Source organism: Pan troglodytes, chromosome 20, assembly GCF_028858775.2.
Source record: "Pan troglodytes isolate AG18354 chromosome 20, NHGRI_mPanTro3-v2.0_pri, whole genome shotgun sequence".
NCBI lineage: Eukaryota > Metazoa > Chordata > Mammalia > Primates > Hominidae > Pan > Pan troglodytes.
This window is the reverse complement of record NC_072418.2, coordinates 38,881,083-38,901,372: the sequence shown is the minus strand read 5'-3', so window position 1 is coordinate 38,901,372 and position 20,290 is coordinate 38,881,083. Positions and strand designations below refer to the sequence as shown.

At 53.9% G+C, this 20,290-nt stretch overlaps 2 protein-coding genes across 44 annotated transcripts; one reads left to right on the top strand and one right to left on the bottom strand.

Moving 5' to 3' along the window:
- Positions 1-3,652: 3,652 nt before the first annotated feature.
- Positions 3,653-16,697, bottom strand: PROSER3 (proline and serine rich 3). 43 transcript variants are annotated; one of them, XR_010153474.1, is made up of 13 exons: positions 16,605-16,697; positions 15,354-15,450; positions 14,833-15,035; positions 12,676-12,803; positions 12,466-12,569; positions 9,888-9,970; positions 9,648-9,790; positions 7,871-8,058; positions 6,762-7,776; positions 6,591-6,672; positions 6,258-6,423; positions 4,826-6,064; positions 3,653-4,041 (listed from the first exon to the last, which is right to left on the bottom strand). XR_010153474.1 is itself a non-coding variant. In XM_063800219.1 (12 exons), exons 1-11 carry the CDS (start codon positions 16,613-16,615, stop codon positions 6,282-6,284), a joined length of 2,175 nt encoding a protein of 724 aa, XP_063656289.1. In that variant the 5' UTR covers positions 16,616-16,697; the 3' UTR covers positions 3,653-6,064; positions 6,258-6,281.
- A 1,082-nt stretch (positions 16,698-17,779) lies between these two features.
- HSPB6 (heat shock protein family B (small) member 6) lies at positions 17,780-20,258 on the top strand. Its single transcript, XM_009435383.5, has 3 exons — positions 17,780-18,017; positions 18,933-19,055; positions 19,144-20,258. The coding sequence occupies exons 1-3, from the start codon at positions 17,820-17,822 to the stop codon at positions 19,303-19,305; spliced, it is 483 nt and encodes a 160-aa protein (XP_009433658.3). The 5' UTR covers positions 17,780-17,819; the 3' UTR covers positions 19,306-20,258.
- Positions 20,259-20,290: the final 32 nt, after the last annotated feature.

Genomic DNA, 20,290 nt, shown 5'->3' with positions numbered 1-20,290 from the left:
AGTCTCACCTTTTCAGTCCTGATCCCGACCCCGCTCACATAATGCCGAGGACGCTCCGCCCATGGACGTTTCTCATTGCCTCATATACCTTGCCTAGGACATAACCCGAGGCTTTCTGCGATTTGGCCTCCCCTGCCCACTGGACATTTTCTTGTTTCCCCTTCTACTGCTTATTACGGGCCAGCCTTGATTTTTTTTTTTCTAGGAAAATGTTTAGGGGGAAATGCCAGATCATGCTTATGCCCCCCATAAAGCCATTCCCAATGGAGCCTGCTAATACTGAGCATGCCCAGATAACACTGTAATAACGCCCTTCACAAGAGGGTCTCTCCTTAGTCATGCCCTCAACAAATTCTCACCTCAGAGGGTCTTGGTCTGTTCATTCATTCATTCATTCATTCACTCAAACTCTAATCAATTTGTACATACATCAATAACCAAACCAGGAGAAAATATACCCTGCCCACATTGGAGTTCAAAAGCTACTGGGAGAAGACAATGAACAAAATTAACATTAAACAAAATATAGAATATTAGGCCAGGCATGGTGGCTCACGCCTGTAATCCCAACACTTTGGGAGGCCGAGGCGGGCAGATCACTTGAGGTCAGGAGTTCGACACCAGCATGGCCAGCATGGAGAAACCCCGTCTCTACTAAAAATACAAAAATTAGCCAGGTGTGGCGGCGGGGGTGCCTGTAATCCCAGCTACCTGGGAGGCTGAGGCAAGAGAATGGGTTGAACCCAGGTGGCAGAGTTTGCTGTGAGCCGAGATCGCGCCACTGCACTCCAGCTTGGGTGTTGAAGTGAGACTCTGTCTCAAAAAAAAAAAAAAAAAAAAAAAAAAAAAAAAAGCTGGGGGCAGTGGCTCACGCCTGTAACCCCAGCACTTTGGGAGGCCGAGGCGGGAGGATCACAAGGTCAGGAGTTCGAGACCAGCCTGGCCAATATGCTGAAACCCCGTCTCTACTAAAAATACAAAAATTAAAATTAGCCAGGCGTGCTGGCGTGTGCCTGTGATCCCAGCTACTCAGGAGCCTGAGACAGGAGAATTGCTTGAACCCAGGAGGCAGAGGTTGCAGTCAGCCGAGATTTTGCCACTGCACTCCAGCCTGGGAGACAGAGCAAGACTCTGTCTGAAAAAAAAATATATTAGAAGGTGATTCATTCTATGGAGAATAATTAAGCAAGGGCTGGTGAAAGGGAGTGCTGAGGGAGGGGTGAATGTGCAGTTACTTATGTACTAAATTTGCTGAACTCACTCTCATCACAGGGATTTCCCACACGATATTCCTTCTGTCTAGTGTTTCCCCATCAACCCCTGCAGTGATTTTTTTTTATTTTTTAATTTTTCTGGGTACATAACAGGTATATTTAGGTATATATATTGAGGGGGCACATGAGATGTTTTGATACAGGCATGCAATGTGTAATAATCACATCATGGAGAATGGGGTCCTGCAGTGATTTTAAAACAGCTGCAAATTCTCTGACACTCTTCTTATCAAGACGCGGAGTCTATGATTGCTTTCTATGAATCTGGGTGGGACTAGGATAGCTTCAACCAATAGAAAACAATGGAAGTGACACGGTGATTTCTAAGGCTATGTGATGAAAGGCAATGCAGCTTCTTGACCAATGTTCTTGTCCACTGGAATGAGCTGTAGAACCATGGTGCATCATATGCGAAGTGTGACTATGCTGAAGCAGACATGCTTTGATGAAGCCCAGGCCAATGAAGCTATGTATAGGCATTAGTCAATAGTCCCAGTAGACTGGGAGAAGACCACGGAAGAAGTTCTGGAGGATTCCACTCCACAGCCATCAAGTCTATCAAGTCACCTTTGAGTCTTTCCAGGTGAATCCCCAGACATCATGGAGGAGACAAAAATTGTCCCCAACTGAGCCCTGTCCAAACTTCTGACTCTCAGAATCCATGAACATAATAAAATAATTGTTTTATGCCACTAAGTTTTGGGAGCGGTTATCCAACTAGAGTAATTAGGACAGCCCTTTGTTAACTAGATAATTTCTACCTGTCTCAGCTTAAGAGTGGCTTCCTCAGGAATGCTTCTAGACCCCACCCGTGACCCAGCTAGATCAGGTTCTGCTACTATAGCATCTTTTATTTCTCCTTATATCTAAACAGCTATTTTTGTCAATTACATTTTTTTTTGTTTGTTTGTTTTTGAGATGGAGTCTCACTCTGTTGCCCAGGCTGAAGTGCAGTGGCACCATCTCAACTCACTGCAGCCTCTGCCTCCCATGTTCAAGCAATTCTCCTGCCTCAGCCTCCTGAGCACCTGGGACTACAGGCACCCGCCACCAAGCCCAGCTAATTTTTAGTAGAGACAGAGTTTCACTAAATTGCCCAGGCTGGTCTCTAACTCGTGACCTCAAGTGATCTGCTCGCCTTGGCCTCCCAAAGTGCTGAGATTACAGGCCTGTGCCACTGTGCCCACTCTGATATCATTTAAATGTATGGTTTGCTTAGAAAGGTTAGAAACAGGCTGGGTGTGGTGGCTCACACCTGTAATCCCAGCACTTTGGGAGGCTGGGGCAGGTGGATCATGAGGTCAGGAGTTCGAGACCAGCCAGACCAACATGGTGAAACCCTGTCTCTACTAAACACACACACACACACACACACACACACACAAATTAGCCAGGTGAGGTGGCATGCACCTGTAATCTCAACTACTCGGGAAGCTGAGGAAGGAGAATCACTTGAACCTGGGAGGCAGAGGTTACAGTGAGCCGAGGTTGCACCACTATACTCCAGCCTGGGTGACAGAGCAAGACTCCATCTCAAAAAAAAGAAAAAAAGAAAAGAAAGAAAGGTTGGAAACAAATATTTACCATGTGACATACAGAAGTTACTAGAAATCCATTTTATCCCTCCATTTTGTAAATGCAGATATCAAAACAACCCCAATCATATATTCTCCATCATTTTATTATGAAAAGTTTCTTTTCTTTTCTTTTTTGAGACGGAGTCTCGCTCTGTCACCCAGGCTGGAGTGCAGTGGCGCAATCTCGGCTCACTGCAAGCTCTGCCTCCCAGGTTCACGCCATTCTCCTGCCTCAGCCTTCCGAGTAGCTGGGGCTACAGGCGCCCGCCACCACGCCCGGCTAATTTTTTGTATTTTTAGTAGAGACGGGGTTTCACCGTGTTAGCCAGGATGGTCTCGATCTCCTGACCTCGTGATCTGCCCGCCTTGGCCTCCCAAAGTGCTGGGATTACAGGCATGAGTCACCGCGCCTGGCCATGAAAAGTTTCTAAATTACAGCAAAGTTGAAAAATTTTACAGTGGACACCCGCATATCCGCCACTGAGATCCTACCATGAACACTTTGCTGTATTTGCTTTATCTCACATCTACCTATTACCCTATTTATCCATCAACCCAACTCATCTCTGGATGCATTTCAAAATAAATTGTCGACATTGGTTTATTGTTCCCTAAATATTTCAGTGTACATACTTTTTTTTTTCTTTTCTTTTTTTTAAAGACAGGGTCTAGCTCTGTAGCCCAGGCTGGAGTGCAGTGGCATGATCTTAGTTCACTACAATACAGCCTTGAACTCCTGGGCTCAAGTAAACCTCCCGTCTCAGCGCCCCTCCCCGCCCCTAGTAATGGGACTGCAAATCGTGTGCCACCATATCTGGCTATTTATTTACTTATTTATTTTTGTAGAGACAGGTCTTGCTGTGTTGCCCAGGGTAGTCTCAAACTCCTGGCCTCAAGTGATCCTCCCGCCTTGGCCTCCCAAAGAAGTCAGATTACAGGCGTATCTTTAACTGGCGTTCAATATTTTCTTTTGAGGTAAACTTTACATACAATGAAATTCACACACTTCACTAAGTTTCATAAGTGCATACACCTGTGTAACCCAAACCCCTCCCCAGCATGGCAACTAGTTTTTTTTTTTTTAATGCAGCCTCTAAAGCAAGTGTCAGAGAGAGAGAGAAAGAGAGAGAAATTATCTTTTTTTTTTTTTTTTCACTGCAACCTCTGCCTTCTGAGTTCAAGCAATTCTCCTGCCTCAGCCTCCTGAGTAGCTGGGATTACAGGCACCCACCACCAATGCCTGGCCAATTTTTGTATTTTTAGTAGAGACATTTCACCATGTTGGCCAGGCTGGTCTTGAACCCCTGACCTCAAGTAATCTGCCCACCTGAGCCTCCCAAAGTGCTGGGATTAGAGGCGTGAGCCACCATGCCCAGCTGAGAAATCATCTTTTCTAACTGAACTTTAGGAAGTTAAGCTGCATCACTTCCTCTGCATTTTATTTGTTGAGGGGCCCAGTTTCAAGATGAAGGGACATAGACTCTGCCTCTTGATGGCAAGTCTATCAAAGAATATCAGGTTTATAAAAACCGTAAGTTTTCCAACAGTCCAGAGAGGAGGTGATGACAGCCTAGATTGAGGTGTGAGCAGTAGAAGGGGAGAAGCAGTTGAATTCTGGATAGATTTTAAAGGTGGAGGCCAGGTGCGGTGGCTCACATCTGTAATCCTAGCACTTTGGGAGGCTGAGGTGGGTGGGACACCTGAGGTTAGGAGTTCGAGACCAGCCTGGCCAACATGGTGAAACCTCGTCTCTACTAAAAATACAAAAAATTGCCAGGCATGATGGCTCATGCCTGTAATCCCAGCGCTTTGGGAGGCTGAGGCAGGAGGATCACGAGGTCATGAGTTTGAGACCAGCCTGGCCAATATGGTGAAACCCCGTCTCTACTAAAAATACAAAAATTAGCCAGGCGTGGTGGCACACGCCTGTAGTCCCAGCTACTAGGGAGGCTGAGGCAGAAGAATAGCTTGAACCTGCAAGGCAGAGGTTGCAGTGAGCCGAGATTGTGCCACTGCCCTCCAGCCTGGGGGACAGAGCAAGACTCTGTCTCAAAACAAACAAACAAACAAACAAAGAAAATTAGCTGGGCATGGTGGCAGGTGCCTGTAATCCCAGCTACTCAGAAGGCTGAGGCAGGAGAATCACTTGAATCCGGGAGGTGGAGGTTGCCGTGAACCGAGATCATGCCATTGCACTACAGCCTGGGCAACAAGAGTGAAACTCCCATCTCAAAAAATAAAATAAAATAAAGGCGGAGATGGCAGGATTTCCTGGTTAACTGTGGGTGGAAGGGAAAGACAGAAGTCAAAGACAACTCTAAGGTTTTTGGTCTGAGCGGCAAAGGACAGAGCTGAAGAAAGTTGGGGAGGGGGTGCCCAGCACGGTGGCTCACGCCTGCAATCCTAGCACTTTGGGAGGCCGAGGCGGGTGGATCACGAGGTCAGGAGACCAAGACCATCCTGGCTAACACAGTGAAACCCCGTCTCTACTAAAAATACAAAAAAAATTAGCTGACCGTGGTGGCGGGCACCTGTAGTCCCAGCTACTCGGGAGGCTGAGGCAGGAGAATGGCGTGAACCCGGGAGGCGAAGCTTGCAGTGAACCGAGATCACACTATGGCACTCCAGCCTGGGTGACAGAGCTAGAATCCATCCAAAAAAAGAAAGAAAGCAAGCTGGGGAGAGGCACGCTTAGGGGGAAAGATTGGAAACTCCATTTAGGACCTATGGAATTTGAGATGTCTTTTAAACCCTTGGGTAGAAATGGTGATGAGGTAGGAGCCCAAGGTTTCGTGGCCAGGTCTAGGTTACAGACAGAAATTTGAGGATTATCAGAATAGAGACGGGGTTTAGAGTCATTAAGCTAGACAAGAGCACCTATGGGTGGGTGCAGATACAGATGTCAACGCCATGGCCCTGGGTCATGCCAAAGTTGACATGCTGGGCTAGTGACTAGGCCTGACCAGAGAGGTGCAGAGAGAAGGGCTGGAAGCAGGGAGAGAAAGTGCTTCAAGGAGGGAGGGGTCAGCTGCACCAGATGCTGCTGCTGCTCAAGCATGTGTGGGCTATGGCCTGACCATCATCCAACACTCTGATGACCCTAGTAGCTTCTTCCCTGGAGGGCAGTCCTTTGGTCCATTTGAGCCAGGGCTCCTGAGTGAAGCCAGATAAGGTGGGTCCCAGTCTTGCCAGAAGTCTTGTCTGAAACTCCCTCTGCCCCAAGGAAGATATAACCAGAAAGGAGATCTTGTTTCCGTGGTCAGGAAGGGGTGGGGGGCAGGGCAGAGCCACGGGGCAGCGGAGGATGGGGGGCATTTCCTCAAATTGGCATGACCCCTTGGCCTTTCCAAACAACCCCTTTCTCACAGATAACCAGTAACTGTATTAAAAAAAAAAAGAGCCTCACTGGGTAAAATAGAATCTGTACAATTCAAAGTCTTCTGGCCTCCAGGGAATCTCCTTCCCTTCTTAGCAGCCTCCTTGGGGACCTAGGGGGCGACCCGGCTGGAGGGGACCAAGATCCCAGGTCTTCAGCCTGGTCCAACAGGAACGATAATCGGGCGTCCGCTTCCCTGGAGAAAGGCCGGGAGAGCAGAGGCTGGGGTATGTGCTCAGGCTTAGAATCTGGGGCTGTGGACGGACTGCTGGGACACGGGATGAGGAGGGCTGGGTGCCTAACCGGGTCTCAGAGGTCTCGGGGGCCCAGTGTCATAGATTCTGGGGATGGAGGGTCGGTCACCTTTTCTGCCGACTCAGCTCTGCCCTATGGGCTCTTAGCACCTGCAGCACGGGATCGTCCTGGAACTCGCTGCCGTCGGAGTCTGGGCCGGGGAGGAAAGAATGAGCTCCAAGGGGCCGGCCTCTTAGGGGGCTGGCCTGCCTCCAACATCCAGGAGGGCGCGGGCATCACCTTCTGCAGCCTGCAGCAGCAGGGCGGCCTGGGCGAGCAGGGCCTCCGAGGGGGCGTGGTCAGCAGCGGGCGGGGGCGGGGCCAGGGCCTCCGGAGACCCCACCTGGAAAGCTGGCGGGGAGGCCTTGACTGTGGATGCCTGCTCAGCTGGAGAGAGTGGGAACTCGGGCTGCAGGCAGGCTCCAGGGGAAGGAGTGGCTTCGCTCTTCCGTATCACTGACCCCGCTGCGGGCGGCAAGGCCTTGGCTTTCAGAGACTCGGCCTTGGCCCAACACTGGGATTCAGATGGAGGGGGAGTGACCTTGGTTTGGGGTTGTGTGGCCTGGACTTTCGGAGATCCAGCCTTGGGTGGAGGGGGGCCCTCGAAGTGAGGAGGCGTGTCCTCCAGGCTGTCAGGGAACAGCCGAGCTGCCACTACCTGGCCCAGGACACCCCTGAGCTGAGGGCCAGGTCCCTGGCCAGCTGCAGGGACTTGCTCGGCAGCCTCTGGGCGAGGGGCTCTGCTCCTCCGAGACTTGGGCCCCAGGCTCTTAGGCTGGGCACAGCTGCTTGGGTCAGGGATGGGCAGGCCCTGGGGGACAGCTGGGGATGCGAGGGTGGAGGCTGGAGGTGCAGGGGTACAGGCCAGGGGAGCCGGGGTGGAGGCTGGGGGTGCAAGGGTGGAGGCCAGGGGAGCTGGGGTGGAGGCCGGGGGTTCGAGGGTGGAGGCCAGGGAAGCCGGGGGCGCGAGGGTAGAGCCCAGATGTGCTAGGGTGGAGGCCTGCTGCGTGGGAGGAACAGCCCCAAGGGATATCCAAGGCCCAGACTGTGGGGCCCAGAAGAACCCGTGGGAGCTGGGGGCCCAAAAGATGTGTGGAGAGGACACTGAGGGAAAAGGAGGCCTCTCCATATAGAAGGCCTCTGGTGGACCAGGCTGGGCCACACTGCTCCACAGTGGGACATGGTTAGGCTGGGTCCCCAGAGAACTGAGGGTCTCCACTGGAGCAGGAGAGGTCTGTAGACAGATAAGAGAGATCTGAGACAGAGAGAGAGGGTGGAGGGTCCTCAGTCCCCCTCAGACCCAGCCCCTCCTCCAGCTCCCCCCCAGGCTCCTCCCTCCCTCGACTCACCAACGTGCGGAGGGCAGGGGTCAGAGGCGGCACCCAAGCTCTGTCACCCTTGCTTCCCTGAGCCTGTTCAAGCTTCCGCCGCTGCCGCCACTGGTACAGAATGTCATCCTCTGGCTGAAGGGGTGCTTGGGAGGAGGCTGGGGCTGGAGCAGGGGTGGGGGTCTGGGCCTGGGCTGGTGCCGGGGATGCTGTAGGGGGAGGTAGAGAGGAGAGTGTGAGGCAGGGGCCAGGGAGATCAGCAACCCCAGGACAGCCTGCACACACGCCCTCCAACTGTGCAGGGGGTTACTCAGACAGGCTCTCCAGATACTGTCCCAGCTCCTCTCTGGGGTGGGAAGAGGGGAAGGGGTCAAAGTCAGGGGAGCGAGCACTCCTGGTCTTCTCCATCTGTCATCATTCAAGTCTTTGTTCATTATATATATATAGTCTTGTTCTGTCACCCAGGCTGGAGGGCAGTGGTGCGATCACTGCAGTCTCGACCTCCTGGGCTCAGGCGATCTTCCTGCCTTAACCTCCTGAGTAGCTGGGACAAAAGGCGTGCGCCGCCACACGGGGGTAATTTTTATTTTTTTGTAGAGACGGGGTCTTGCTTTGTTGCCCAAGCTGGTCTCAAACTCCTGGGCTCAAGCCATCATCATCCCACCTGGGCCTCCCAAAGTGCTGGGATTATAGGCGTGAGTCACAGTGCCTGGTTTCATTCAACAAATATTTATTGAGCTGTTCTGGACATTGGAGTTACAGCAGTGACCAGAAGACATATTCCCCAGAATCCACCCACTCCCCCACCCGCTATAGCCCTCACCCTGCTCCAGCCCCACTCACCCAACCGGGACTCTTAAATAGCCTCCCTGGTCTCTCTACTCTCCTCCAAATCTGTTCCCTACTCTCAGCCAGAGGGAGCCTGTGAATACCTGAGTCAGACCAGGCCTCTCGTACTTAAGAACCCTCCCTTGGCTGCACCTCTCTCCCGGTAAAAGGTGAAGGCTTTGCCTTTTACACCTGTGGTTCCCTCTGCCTGGAATGCTCTTCCTTCATGTATCGCACGGTGCATTCTCTCACATCCATCAGATCTTGGTCACCTTCCCTGGCTTCCCTATTCAAAACTGCAACAACCAGCTGGGCATAACGAATGGCTCATTCTTATAACCCTAGTGCTTTGGGAAGCGAAGGCAGTCGGGGGATTGCTTGAGACCAGGAGTTTGAGATCAGCCTGAGCAACATAGTGAGACCCTCATCTCAACAAATAAAAAAATAAAAACAATTCTGGGCATAGTGGTGCATGCCTGTAGTCCCAGCTACTCAGGAGGCTGAGGTTATAGGATTGCTTGAGCCCAGCAATTGGACTATGATGGCACCATTTATTTATTTATTTTTGAGATGGAGTCTCTCTCTGTCGCCCAAGCTGGAGTGCAATGGCGCAATCTTGGCTCACTGCAACCTCCGCCTCCCAGGTTCAAGTGATTCTCCTGCCTCAGCCTACTGAGTAGCTAAGACTACAGGCATGCACCACTATGCACCATTATGTACCATGTGTGGCTAATTTTTGTATTTTCAGTAGATACCGGGTTTCGCCACATTGGCCAGGCTGGTCTCAAACTCCTGAGCTCAGGCAATCTGCCTGCCTTGGCCTCCATGCCTGACCCACCTCATCTGGCCTTATCCCTGTTTTACAGCTGGAGAAACAAGGCCCAGAGAGGCCCAAAGTCCCATAGCTGGTCAGTGGCAGAGTTGGGATTTGCACCCAGGCTGCCCTCAGTCCTTGCCTCTCAGCCCTTACCGGGTGCCCTGGGGCCAAGGCCCTTGCTGGAGTCAGGGATGAAGGTCTCCGAGAAGGGCGAGAGGCCATCAGAGCTGGTGGGGAATGAGGAAGTGCTGGCATCGCTGGGGCTGAGGGAGGAGGAGGAGGAGATGGAGGCTTTGCTGCAGGGAGAAGGCAGGAGTGAGGCAATGGAGGTCTCGAGACCTGGGCCACGTGGAGCCGCAGTAGGAAGGGTGATGGGGGCAGGGGTGCAGGCACCTGCGTTTGAGCAGCCTGGCAGCTCTGCTCTGTAGGCTCAGCGTCTCCAGGTCCAGCAGGGATGAGTTCCATGTGTGGAGGTTCTGCAGGGTGACAGGGTCAGACGCCAGCCCCAACCCAAAGGCTGCTGGGAAAGGGGTTCTAAACAGAGGGCCTGGAATGCAGGTTGTACTGCCCTTGGTAACCTCACATGCCAGCTTAGGATCTGCTCCTCCTCCTCAGGGAGGAGAGACCCAGTTTTCCCCTTTGGATTAGCACCTTTTTTTTTTTCTTTTTTTTTTGAGATTGAATTTCACTCGTTGCCCAGGCTGGAGTGCAATGGCACGATCTCGGCTCACAGCAACCTCCATCTCCTGGGTTCAAACAATTCTCCTGCCTCAGCCTCCCAAGTACCTGGGATTACAGGCATGCGCCACCACGCTCGGCTAATTTTGTATTTTTAGTAGAGACGGGGCTTCTCCATGTTGGTCAGGCTGGTCTCAAACTCGCGACCTCAGGTGATCCGCCCACCTCAGTCTCCTAAAGTGCTGGGATTACAGGCGTGAGCCACCGCGCCCGGTGGATTAGCACCTTTCATGGACAAATCATGGTTGGAGGAGGATGGATCCCACCTCCCAGATCAGAGCTGCTTCATCAGAGCATTCTATCCTCTGGTTCACAGTGGTTGGCTCAAGGATGAGTGAATCACAGTGAGCCCTGGGGCTTCTGATGGAGCAATTCGAAAAGCCCCCACTTCCCACTGGAGTCACTGAGCCAGGACCATGGGAGCCTAGAGACCCCGAGGACCATCCTGGCTATTGTGAGGGGAAAGCCCGCCTGGGACTGAGCCCAAAAAAGAGAAGCACAGAGGTGGGTGTGGTGGCTCACGCCTGCAATCCCAGCACTTTAGGAGGCCGAGGCAGGAAGATTGCTTGAGCCCAGGACTTCGAGACCAGCCTCGACAACAAAGTAAGATCCCATCTCTACAAAAAAACCAAAAAATTAGCTGGGCATGGTGGCGCATGCCTGTAGTCCCAGGTACTCAGGAGGCGAAGGTTGCAAAGAGTTCAAGGCTGCAGTGAGCCATGATTGTGCCACTGCACTCCAGCCTAAGAGTAAGACCCTATCTAATTAAAAAAAAAAAAAAAAAAAGGCCGGGCGCGGTGGCTCATGCCTGTAATCCTAGCACTTTGGGAGGCCGAGGTGGGTGGATCACAAGGTCAGGAGATGGAGACCATCCTGGCTAACACGGTGAAACCCCATCTCTACTAAAAATACAAAAAAAAATTAGCCGGGCGTGGTGGCGGGCACCTGTAGTCCCAGCTACTCGGGAGGCTGAGGCAGGAGAATGGTGTGAACCTGGGAGGCGGGGTTTGCAGTGAGCCGAGATTGCGCCACTGCACTCCAGCCTGGATGACAGCACAAGACTCCGTCTCAAAAAAAAAAAAAAAAAAAAGGCCGGGCTTGGTGGTTCACGCCTGTAATCCTAGCACTTTGGGAGGCTGAGGTGGGCGGATTGCCTGAGCTCAGGAGTTCGAGACAAGCCTGGGCAACACGGTGAAATCCCATCTCTACTAAAAAAATACAAAAAAATTAGCTGGGTGTGGTGGCATGCACCTGTAGTCCCAGCTACTCAGGAGGCTGAGGCAGAAGAATTGCTTGACCCCGAGAGGCGGAGGTTGCAGTGAGCTGAGATGGCGCCACTGTACCCCAGCCTGGGTGACAGAGCAAGACTCTGTATCAAAAAAAAAAAAAAGGGGGGGGCATGGAGCCCAGAGAGAGTTGGGTCTCTCCCAACATTATTCAAACACCTGGATCCAGGCATATCTGGAAACATCTACTTTTGGATTTCCCAATTACATTAGCCAGCAAATCCTCCTTTTCTGTTTTAGCTTCCTTGAAATGGGGATCAGCTCCAATTCTTTTTTTTTTTTTTTTGAGATGGAGTCTTGCTGTCGCCAGGCTGGAGTGCGCTGGCGCTATCTTGGCTCACTGCAACCTCCGCCTCCCGGGTTCAAGCAATTCTCCTGCCTCAGGCTCCTGAGTAGCTGGGATTACAGGTGTGCACCACCACGCCCGGCTAATTTTTGTATTTTTAGTAGAGACGGGGTTTCACCATGTTGGTCAGGCTGGTCCTGAACTCCTGACCTCGTGATCTGCCTGCCTCAGCCTCCCAAAGTGCTGGGATTATAGGCATGAGCCACGGTGCCCAGACTTTTTTGTTTTTTTTTTTAAATAGAGACAGGGTCTTGCTCTACTGCCCAGGCTGGAGTGCAGTGGCATGATCATAGCTCACAGCAGCCTTGAACTCCTAGGCTCAAGCCATCCTCCAGCCTCAGGCTCTCAAGTAGCTGGGATTACAGGTACATACCACCACACCTGGTTCTCTCTCTCTCTCTTTTTTTTTTTAGTAGAGGCAGAATCTCACCATGTCACCCAAGCTGGTCTTGAACTCCTGGCCTCAAGCAGTCCTCTCACCTTGGCCTCCCAAAGTGCTGGGATTACAGGTGTGAGCCACTGCTCCTGATCTTCTAATTCTATCCTAGGGCTGGTGTTGTCAGTTCAGGCACCCAAGGGAGGGAGTGCATGGGGATGTCACCTGCTTTATTTCCTGAAGGGGAGCCACAGCATGGGATGCACTGGTCACGTTGACCGCAGTAGGGACAGCTGTATGGGGTCTTCCTTCTGGTTTGTTGGCTCCTGCTGAGAAGCCCCAGTTGAGGTATGAGGGCCAGGAGGAGTGGCTCCTGGGGGCATTGATCAGCAAAGGTTTAGGGGTGGGAGTAGTGGATGGCACTGAAAGAGGTACCTGCTGCACTTTGACTGCTGGGGTCTGGAGAGTCAGACCGCAGCCACCAAAAGTCAGCTGGGGTTGGGCCTGCAGGCTGGCGCTCCTCTCGACTGGTGGGCTGAGCCTGGCGGAACCTGTTTATATACCTGTGAACATCAGGGGATAGGAGGTGAGTGGAGTGAGGAGAGCCAAATAATAATAAGAATAATCATAGCAGCCAACGTTTACCAAGCACCATGGCAGAGCCTGGTAGCTATCCCTCAATATCTGCTTTTCTTTCTTATATAGTCACATAACTGTTTTTGAGACAGGGTCTCGCTCTGTCACCCAGGCTGGAGGGCAGTGGTGCAATCATAGCTCACTGCAGCCCCCAACTCCTGGGCTCAAGAAATCCTCTCTCCTCAGCCTCCTGGGTAGCTGGGACACAGGTGCATGCCACCACACTCAGCTACTTTTTGTATTTTTATTTATTTATTTATTTATTTGTAATTAATTAGTTTATTTTTTGAGCCGGAGTTTTGCTCTTGTTGCCCAGGCTAGAGTGCAATGGCGTGATCTTGGCTCACTGCAACCTCCGCCTCCTGGTTCAAGTGATTCTTCTGCCTCAGCCTCCCAAGTCACTGGGATTACAGGCGTGCACCACCACGCCTGGCTAATTTAGTAGAGACGGAGTTTCACCATGTTGGTCAGGCTGGTCTCAAACTCCTGATCTCAGGTGATCCACCCACTTTGGCCTCCCAAAGTGCTGGAATTACAGGCGTGAGCCACTGCAGCCCTGCCAATTTTTGTATTTTTAGTAGAAACGGGGTCTTGCCATGTTGCCCAGGCTGGTCAGGAACTCCTGGGCTTAAGGGATCCTCCCACTTTGGCTTCCCAAAGTGCTGGGATTACAGGAATGAGTCACTGTGCCCAGCCAGGAATGTAACTTTTAGCTGGGCACACAGCCAGTCTCCTATGGACTATATTTACCAGGTACCCTTGTAGCCTTGTGACCACGTGACTAAGTTCTTGACAAACAGGGTATGAAATGTGATTTTGGAAAGCTGATGTGGTTGAAAGCCATTTTGCACCATGAAGGAAAGGGCAACGGCCTAGAGTTTGGACAGCAACAAGACAGAAGTAACCTGTGTCCCTGACACCTCAACTACGGGTTGCCACGTCATCCCTGGTGGCTTCTGCCTGGACTGCAGGTGAGGGAGGAATAAATTCTATCTTGTTTCAGCCATAATTAATTTGGGACTCTGTTACAGCAGCTGAACCTGTATTCTACAAATCTAAGTGGTGACTATGTGAGAAGCACTGCTAGAGATCATTATATATAGTAACTCACTGAAAGCTCAAAACAGCCCTAGGGGATGTGTACTATTAATATGCCCAATTTAGGCCTGGCAGTGGCTCACACCTGTAATCCCAGCACTTTGGGAGGCTGAGGCAGGTGGATCACCTGAGGTCAGGAGTTTGAGACCAGCCTGGCCAACATGGTGAAACCCCATCTCTACTAAAAATACACAAAATTAACCAGGTGTGGTGGTGGGCACCTGTAATCCCAGCTACTTGGGAGGCTGAGGCAGGAGAATCACTTGAACCCAGAAGGGAGAGGTTGCAGTAAGCCGAGATCATGCCACTGCATTCCAACTTGGGCAACAAGAGTGAAACTCCATCAAAAAAACAAAAACAAAAACAAAACAAAACAAAACACCCAATTTAGAGATAAATAAACTGAGGCTGGGCATGGTACGTCTGGCCTGTAATCACAGCACTTTTTGGAGGCCAAGGTGGGAGGTTTGCTGGGTGTGGTGGCATGCATCGTAATCCCAGCAACTCAGGAGGCTGAGGTGGGAGGACGGCTTGAGCCCAGGAGTTTGAGGTTATAGTGAGCTGTGATTGTACCACTGACCTCCAGCCTGAGTAACAGAGCGAGACCCTGTCTCTAAACAAATAAATAAATAAATAAAAAGAGATAAAGAAACTGAGGCCAAGATCATACAGAGCGTTAAATGACAGAGCTGGGATTTGAACTCAGGCAGTCTAGCACCAGAGTTCTTAACACACATAAACTGCCTGGTCCTAAAAGAGTGCTGCAGAAACAGCTCTGGCCATGATGATTATTACTGCATGCCTTCTCCCTCCCTCTAACCCAAAGCCTCTTTTTCCCCCAGGGCTGCTGGTACTTACTTGGCCACCACGGAATCCCCGCTGTCAATCAGGGTGGGTGCTGGGGAGGCCCCCATCTGTCCCTCAGTGGTGCTGGGCAGGGAAGGGGTCCCTGAACTGGATGGCCAGGACTCCTCAAACAGCTCAGGGGAGTTGGGACCTGTGGCTAGAGCCTTGGGAGCTTGTGGGAGCCTGGATCTCTGAGACCTGGATGGGCTCAGGGTCTAAGATCAGGGAAGAGCACAAGAAGAAAAAGTGTGAGGTCTCATGGGTCATCCCTGCAGGGGAACCAAGACACACACAAAGTCTCAGTCCAGAGGGGAGGAAACACATCCTGTAATGATAACAACCTAGTGTGATGGGGGCTCAGATGGGGAATCCAGGTGGTAGAGAGGGGGACAAGGGCAGGGCCGTGGGGAGGGGAGAAGGGGCTGTCTCTTAAATCTCTCATCCCTATCTCTCATCACATGTCTTCCTACCCTCTAAAGGTCATTCTCTTGCTACTGGGCTGGCACTCAGCACTCTTTGAGGGTTGTCCTCACCTTGGAACACCAGGTCTGGCTCTGGGATGGCCAGTAGTGGCTTCGACCCAGGGGCGCATCTCCTAAGGGACTATCTTGAATGGAGAAAACTGGCAGGCTGCAAGAGGAAAGTGGCGTTCAGGCAGCACGTGGTTTCGCCGCAGCCCTGGGGAGGGGGACATTAGAGGAGGGCAGAACCAGACAATTCCCATAGATTCCTGGAGGAGAGGGACTGTTATTTCCATGAAGCACCGTTGCACATTCAGGATAGTGACAGTGGAAGGGTGAGTCCTGGGAGCCCGCCCTTGGAGCAGTCTTAACAGGGAGCAACTCAGGAACTGACAGCCGGTGGTTCTCAACCCTGGATCCAGTCTAGGAGGGGCTTTTCAACGTTACAGGCGCGCGGTTCCCATTCCAGACCAACAGAATCAGAATATCTATTAGTGGGGCTGGGCCTCCGTGTCTTTTCCGCAGCCTCCCAGGTGATTGCGAAGTGGAGTTCAGGTTAAGAACCGCGGCTCGCCGGGCGTGGTGGCTCACGCCTGTAATCCCAGCACTTTGGGATTACACCGAGGCGGGTGGATCACTTGAGGTCAGGAGTTCGAGACCAGCCTTACTAACATGGCGAAACCCCGTCTCTACTAAAAATATAAAAAATTAGCCAGGCGCGGTGGCAGGTGCCTGTAGTCCCAGCTACCTGGGAGGCTGAGGCATGAGAATTGCTTTAACCCAGGGGGCAGAGGTTGCAGTAGCCAAGATTGTGCCACTGCACTCCAGTCTGGGCCAACAGAGCGAGAGACTCTGTCTTAAAAAAAAAAAAAAGAAAGAAAGAAAGAACCGCGGCTGGATTATATCACCGAGCATTTCCCATACATTCTTGGGGGACACGAAGGCAAAGGGTAGATGGACTACAAGCCCCAGGATCCACTGGGCTCCGCCTCCGCGAGAAAGTTCAAAGACAACGCCCAGGCGTGTCTGGGGGCCATTTCAAAATGAAGAAATTCAGATCTCAAGCCTTTCTTGGACACCTTTAGAGGAAATAATTCCTTGGGGCCCACTCAGAGAGGAACATAAGACTCTTAGGGGACCCCCGGGATGCTAACGGCTACGGCTGGAGAGGCCAACGGCTGTGGAGCATGTTGGGAACTGTAGTTCCAGTGCGGTGGAGCCCTAGCGACTCCAGACCCTATCCAGCCCGTCCCTAGGCTGTGCTGCTCTCGCCGTTGGTCCTCCCCAGCCTCCTGTAGTCCCTGGAAGAGCGATCGGCCTCACCTGCGGTCCATCCCGCGGCTCCCTCCGCGCTTCCGGCCGCTCTGCTCCTTCACCCAACAGGCCCCGCGCGCATCTCCGTCGCTTAGCAACGCCCTATCAGCCCCGCCCCTCTATGTGCCCGCGCCGGAGGCGAGCGGCCTCCAAGGCGACCAATGAAAGAGAGGAAACAGAAGTACCCGGAGGGAGGTGTTTCAGGATTGGCTGGGACGACTGCCTGCCCAATAGAGCGTGTTTGATTGGAGAACCTGCCGCGTGTAGCAGTAATTGGCAAGACCATGCACCAATGGGAAGGATCTGAGGCTGGGCTTGCGGTTAGGAGGTGATCTAAAGTACCCTCGCTTAAAAGTCCCGCTTTTTAAGCGCCTTCTTGCTGCAGAAGTCCTGTCCCGACCCCGGTCTAACTACCATTCTTTCTGTTGCAGGGGCAGTGGGGCGGGTTGGGGGGGCGCGCTCTGCCCCCTCTCTAACCGCTATTCCTCCATCAGTTGGGCCAATCAGTCCGTCCCAACGGTCATCTAACTTCTTTCTTGCTGCAGGAGCAGCTGGTTGCATCAGTTGCCAGGTCTGGGCTCCTGGCCGAGGTAGCGGGATCAAAATGAGCTATTTCGAGCCCCAGCGCGCGGCCCCCGGGGGGCCAGCCTGAACTGTTCATGCTCGCGCCCCCTGGCCGCTGCGCACCAGAGGCTGAGTCAGAGGCACAGAATTAGGCCCGGCCTGCCGGGGGACTGGGCCCAAGGCCTGGCTGAGGATAAGGGTAGGGAGGGCCTGTTCTATGTCCTCCTGACATCCTGGCCGGGCTACCGCATTCTCCAGGAATCTGCTCCTAAAGACCTCCATCTGCGTCATCCTCAGAGCTGCCAGGGGGGAGGCAGTGGATTAAAGGGACTGGAAACTCTTCCGTGGGCCTCTTGGGTCCTGGGCCCCAATCACCGCGCTGTGCTCCCCACACCCGCAAGGCTCCCCCTCCTCAGCCTTAGTTTCCTCTTCTGGAAATTGGGGAATCTTCATGTCACCTTCTTGACAGCATTTGCCAGGCATCCAGCAGGCGCTTAATAAATGGCCAAGTCATTGTTTGGGTTTCTAAATAAGGCTCTCCTAATGGCCGGGTCTGGCCACGGTCCCAGTGTCCCTGGGCAGCCCTCCGAGGGGCCGGCACAGGGCGCACTATAAATGAGCGGCTGCGCACGCAGGGGCACTGCAACGCGGAGGAGCAGGATGGAGATCCCTGTGCCTGTGCAGCCGTCTTGGCTGCGCCGCGCCTCGGCCCCGTTGCCCGGACTTTCGGCGCCCGGACGCCTCTTTGACCAGCGCTTCGGCGAGGGGCTGCTGGAGGCCGAGCTGGCTGCGCTCTGCCCCACCACGCTCGCCCCCTACTACCTGCGCGCACCCAGCGTGGCGCTGCCGGTCGCCCAGGTGCAGGCCTGGGGAGGGGTGAACTCGACCACTTCCATTGCCAGGGGTCTGGGGCAGCCTGGGGTGGGAACATGTGAGAGAATGTTCGTTGGCCTTGGGCGGGGTAGAGAGTCCGCAGCTCCGAAGGGCTTCCGGAGTCAATGGGAATCTGAGGCCCGCTCACTGCAGCGGGTGGGAGGTCCCCGTCGCTCTTAGGTAGGGGGCGGGGTGGGGGGCTCTCAGCTCTCCAGAGAACGGAAGGCCTGGGTCGCTCTAAGGGGAGTCTTGCTTACTCTGAAAGAGGCTGGTGATCCGGGAAATCTGGGGAAAAGGAGGCGGGCAGTGACTCCTGAGGGGAAGGAATGTTCTTAGTCTCGGGGAAGAGTTGAGAGACTGTGTGCGGTGGCCCGATATCTCCAGAAGAGGAGGGGAGAGGGCCCTGCGACTTGAGGAAGGGTTCCCGGCCACTCTGAAGTGGGGGAAGGCTACCAGTAGCTGCCGAGGTCCCGTGACTCGAGTGGGAGAGTAGGCAGAGGACCCTGGAGACGGGGGAAGGGGCATCTTGGCGAGTTTGGCGGGGCTGGCGGAGAAGGGGCCCGGGGCTCTGAAGAGGGAGCTGGGGAATCAGTGCCCTGGGGGGCACGATGACTTCGGATTCGCTGACACCGGGGGAGGGCAGCGGTTCCTGACCTTGCAGGGGAAGGGAGCCTCATCACTGCGGGGGAGAGGGCAATCCCAGATATTACAGGGGGAGGGCGTATCCCTGTTGTTCAGGGTGAAGAGGTCCTGGGTGACTCCCAGTAGGAGAGCTGACTGCTCAACTCCGGAGGCCAGAGTGAGCCGCGGCACGGAACCGACGGGGGTGGGGTCTCCCTGGGTGGGTCCTGGAGCCTGGCCCAGCCCAATGACAGTCCCGTCCGCGCCCGCTACGCTCAGGTGCCGACGGACCCCGGCCACTTCTCGGTGCTGCTAGACGTGAAGCACTTCTCGCCGGAGGAAATTGCTGTCAAGGTGGTGGGCGAACACGTGGAGGTGCACGCGCGCCACGAGGAGCGCCCGGTGAGCCGCGGCGGGGGGCGGGGCTGGAGCGGGTACGCTCGCCGCCGGGCCGGAGGGGCGGGGCCGCTCAAGCCTCCCTCCCCTCCAGGATGAGCACGGATTCGTCGCGCGCGAGTTCCACCGTCGCTACCGCCTGCCGCCTGGCGTGGATCCGGCTGCCGTGACGTCCGCGCTGTCCCCCGAGGGCGTCCTGTCCATCCAGGCCGCACCAGCGTCGGCCCAGGCCCCACCGCCAGCCGCAGCCAAGTAGGGGGCTGGGCCGCGCCCGCACCCCGGGAGCCTCCTCAGGCTCCCTCTATTAAAGCCGATCTGACTCCGCCCAGCCAGATGTCCCGAGTGCGCCAAGGACTGTCCTCTCACCCACTCCTGGATTCTGCCCTGACCTCCATCCTGGACACTGCCTTGATAACCTAGACCCTTCCACTGACACCCTCGCTCTCACACCCCCTCCAGCTTTCCGACCCCACACCGACAACTCCCCGGCTTCCAGACCCTACCAGCACTACCCTAACCCTCAGCCGACAGTCTCAGCCCCACCGACCCACTTTCTTGGCATATAGCCCCACTTAAGACCCCTCCTCTACTTCCTTCTGAGTCCTCTACAAAGACATCCGGGTACTACATTTCCATCCCTTCCCTATTTTGACACCAAATTATGGTGTAGACAGCCCTCCCCCAACCCCAGGCCAGTCAGGCACAATCCCCCCACCCCCCAAAAGTCCTGGACTGCACAGACCTCCCACTCCAGACCATCCAGGCCTGGTTCCCAAGACCCGATCCTTCCCCTGCAACCAGACAGTCTACAACTGCCCCCTCCAGCCCATTTTCTGCCGTGAAACCCCAGCCAGCCACACCAGACTCTGGAACCCTTTTCCGACGGCCCCAACTCTTGGACACCAGGCCAACTAGAACACCCAACACCAAACTGTACAGACTCTCCCACCCCAACCTCCCCAGACTCTGCACGGATGTCCTAGGCCCCCTCCCCAACTCTAACCAGACCCCATCCCCCTAAGTCCCTTTGTCTTGACCCCCAAGTCTTCAACCAGATATCCTCGGCAACCCACCTCCCACCCTCCTCCTCTTCTCCTTCAAGACCCAACTGAGCACCCGCTCTGATTCCCCACAGCCTTTCTCCCTGCCACCACTCCCTTAGTCTTTCCCAGGCTTACTCTCCCAATAAATGTGCTAGAGCTCTGCCAACTGCTTTGTGCCTGGGCCAGGAAGGAGGGACC

Coding starts and splice junctions, on each gene's coding strand:
- HSPB6 (XM_009435383.5), top strand. CDS start 17,820: ATGGAGATCCCTGTGCCTGTGCAGCCGTCTTGGCTGCGCCGCGCCTCG. Junction 18,018..18,932: donor TGGCGCTGCCGGTCGCCCAG/GTGCAGGCCTGG, acceptor CGCTACGCTCAG/GTGCCGACGGACCCCGGCCA. Junction 19,056..19,143: donor CGCGCCACGAGGAGCGCCCG/GTGAGCCGCGGC, acceptor CCTCCCCTCCAG/GATGAGCACGGATTCGTCGC.
- PROSER3 (XM_016934041.4), bottom strand. Junction 12,804..14,832: donor GGGGATTCCGTGGTGGCCAA/GTAAGTACCAGC, acceptor TGATGTTCACAG/GTATATAAACAGGTTCCGCC. Junction 9,791..9,887: donor GCCAGGCTGCTCAAACGCAG/GTGCCTGCACCC, acceptor TTCTCCCTGCAG/CAAAGCCTCCATCTCCTCCT.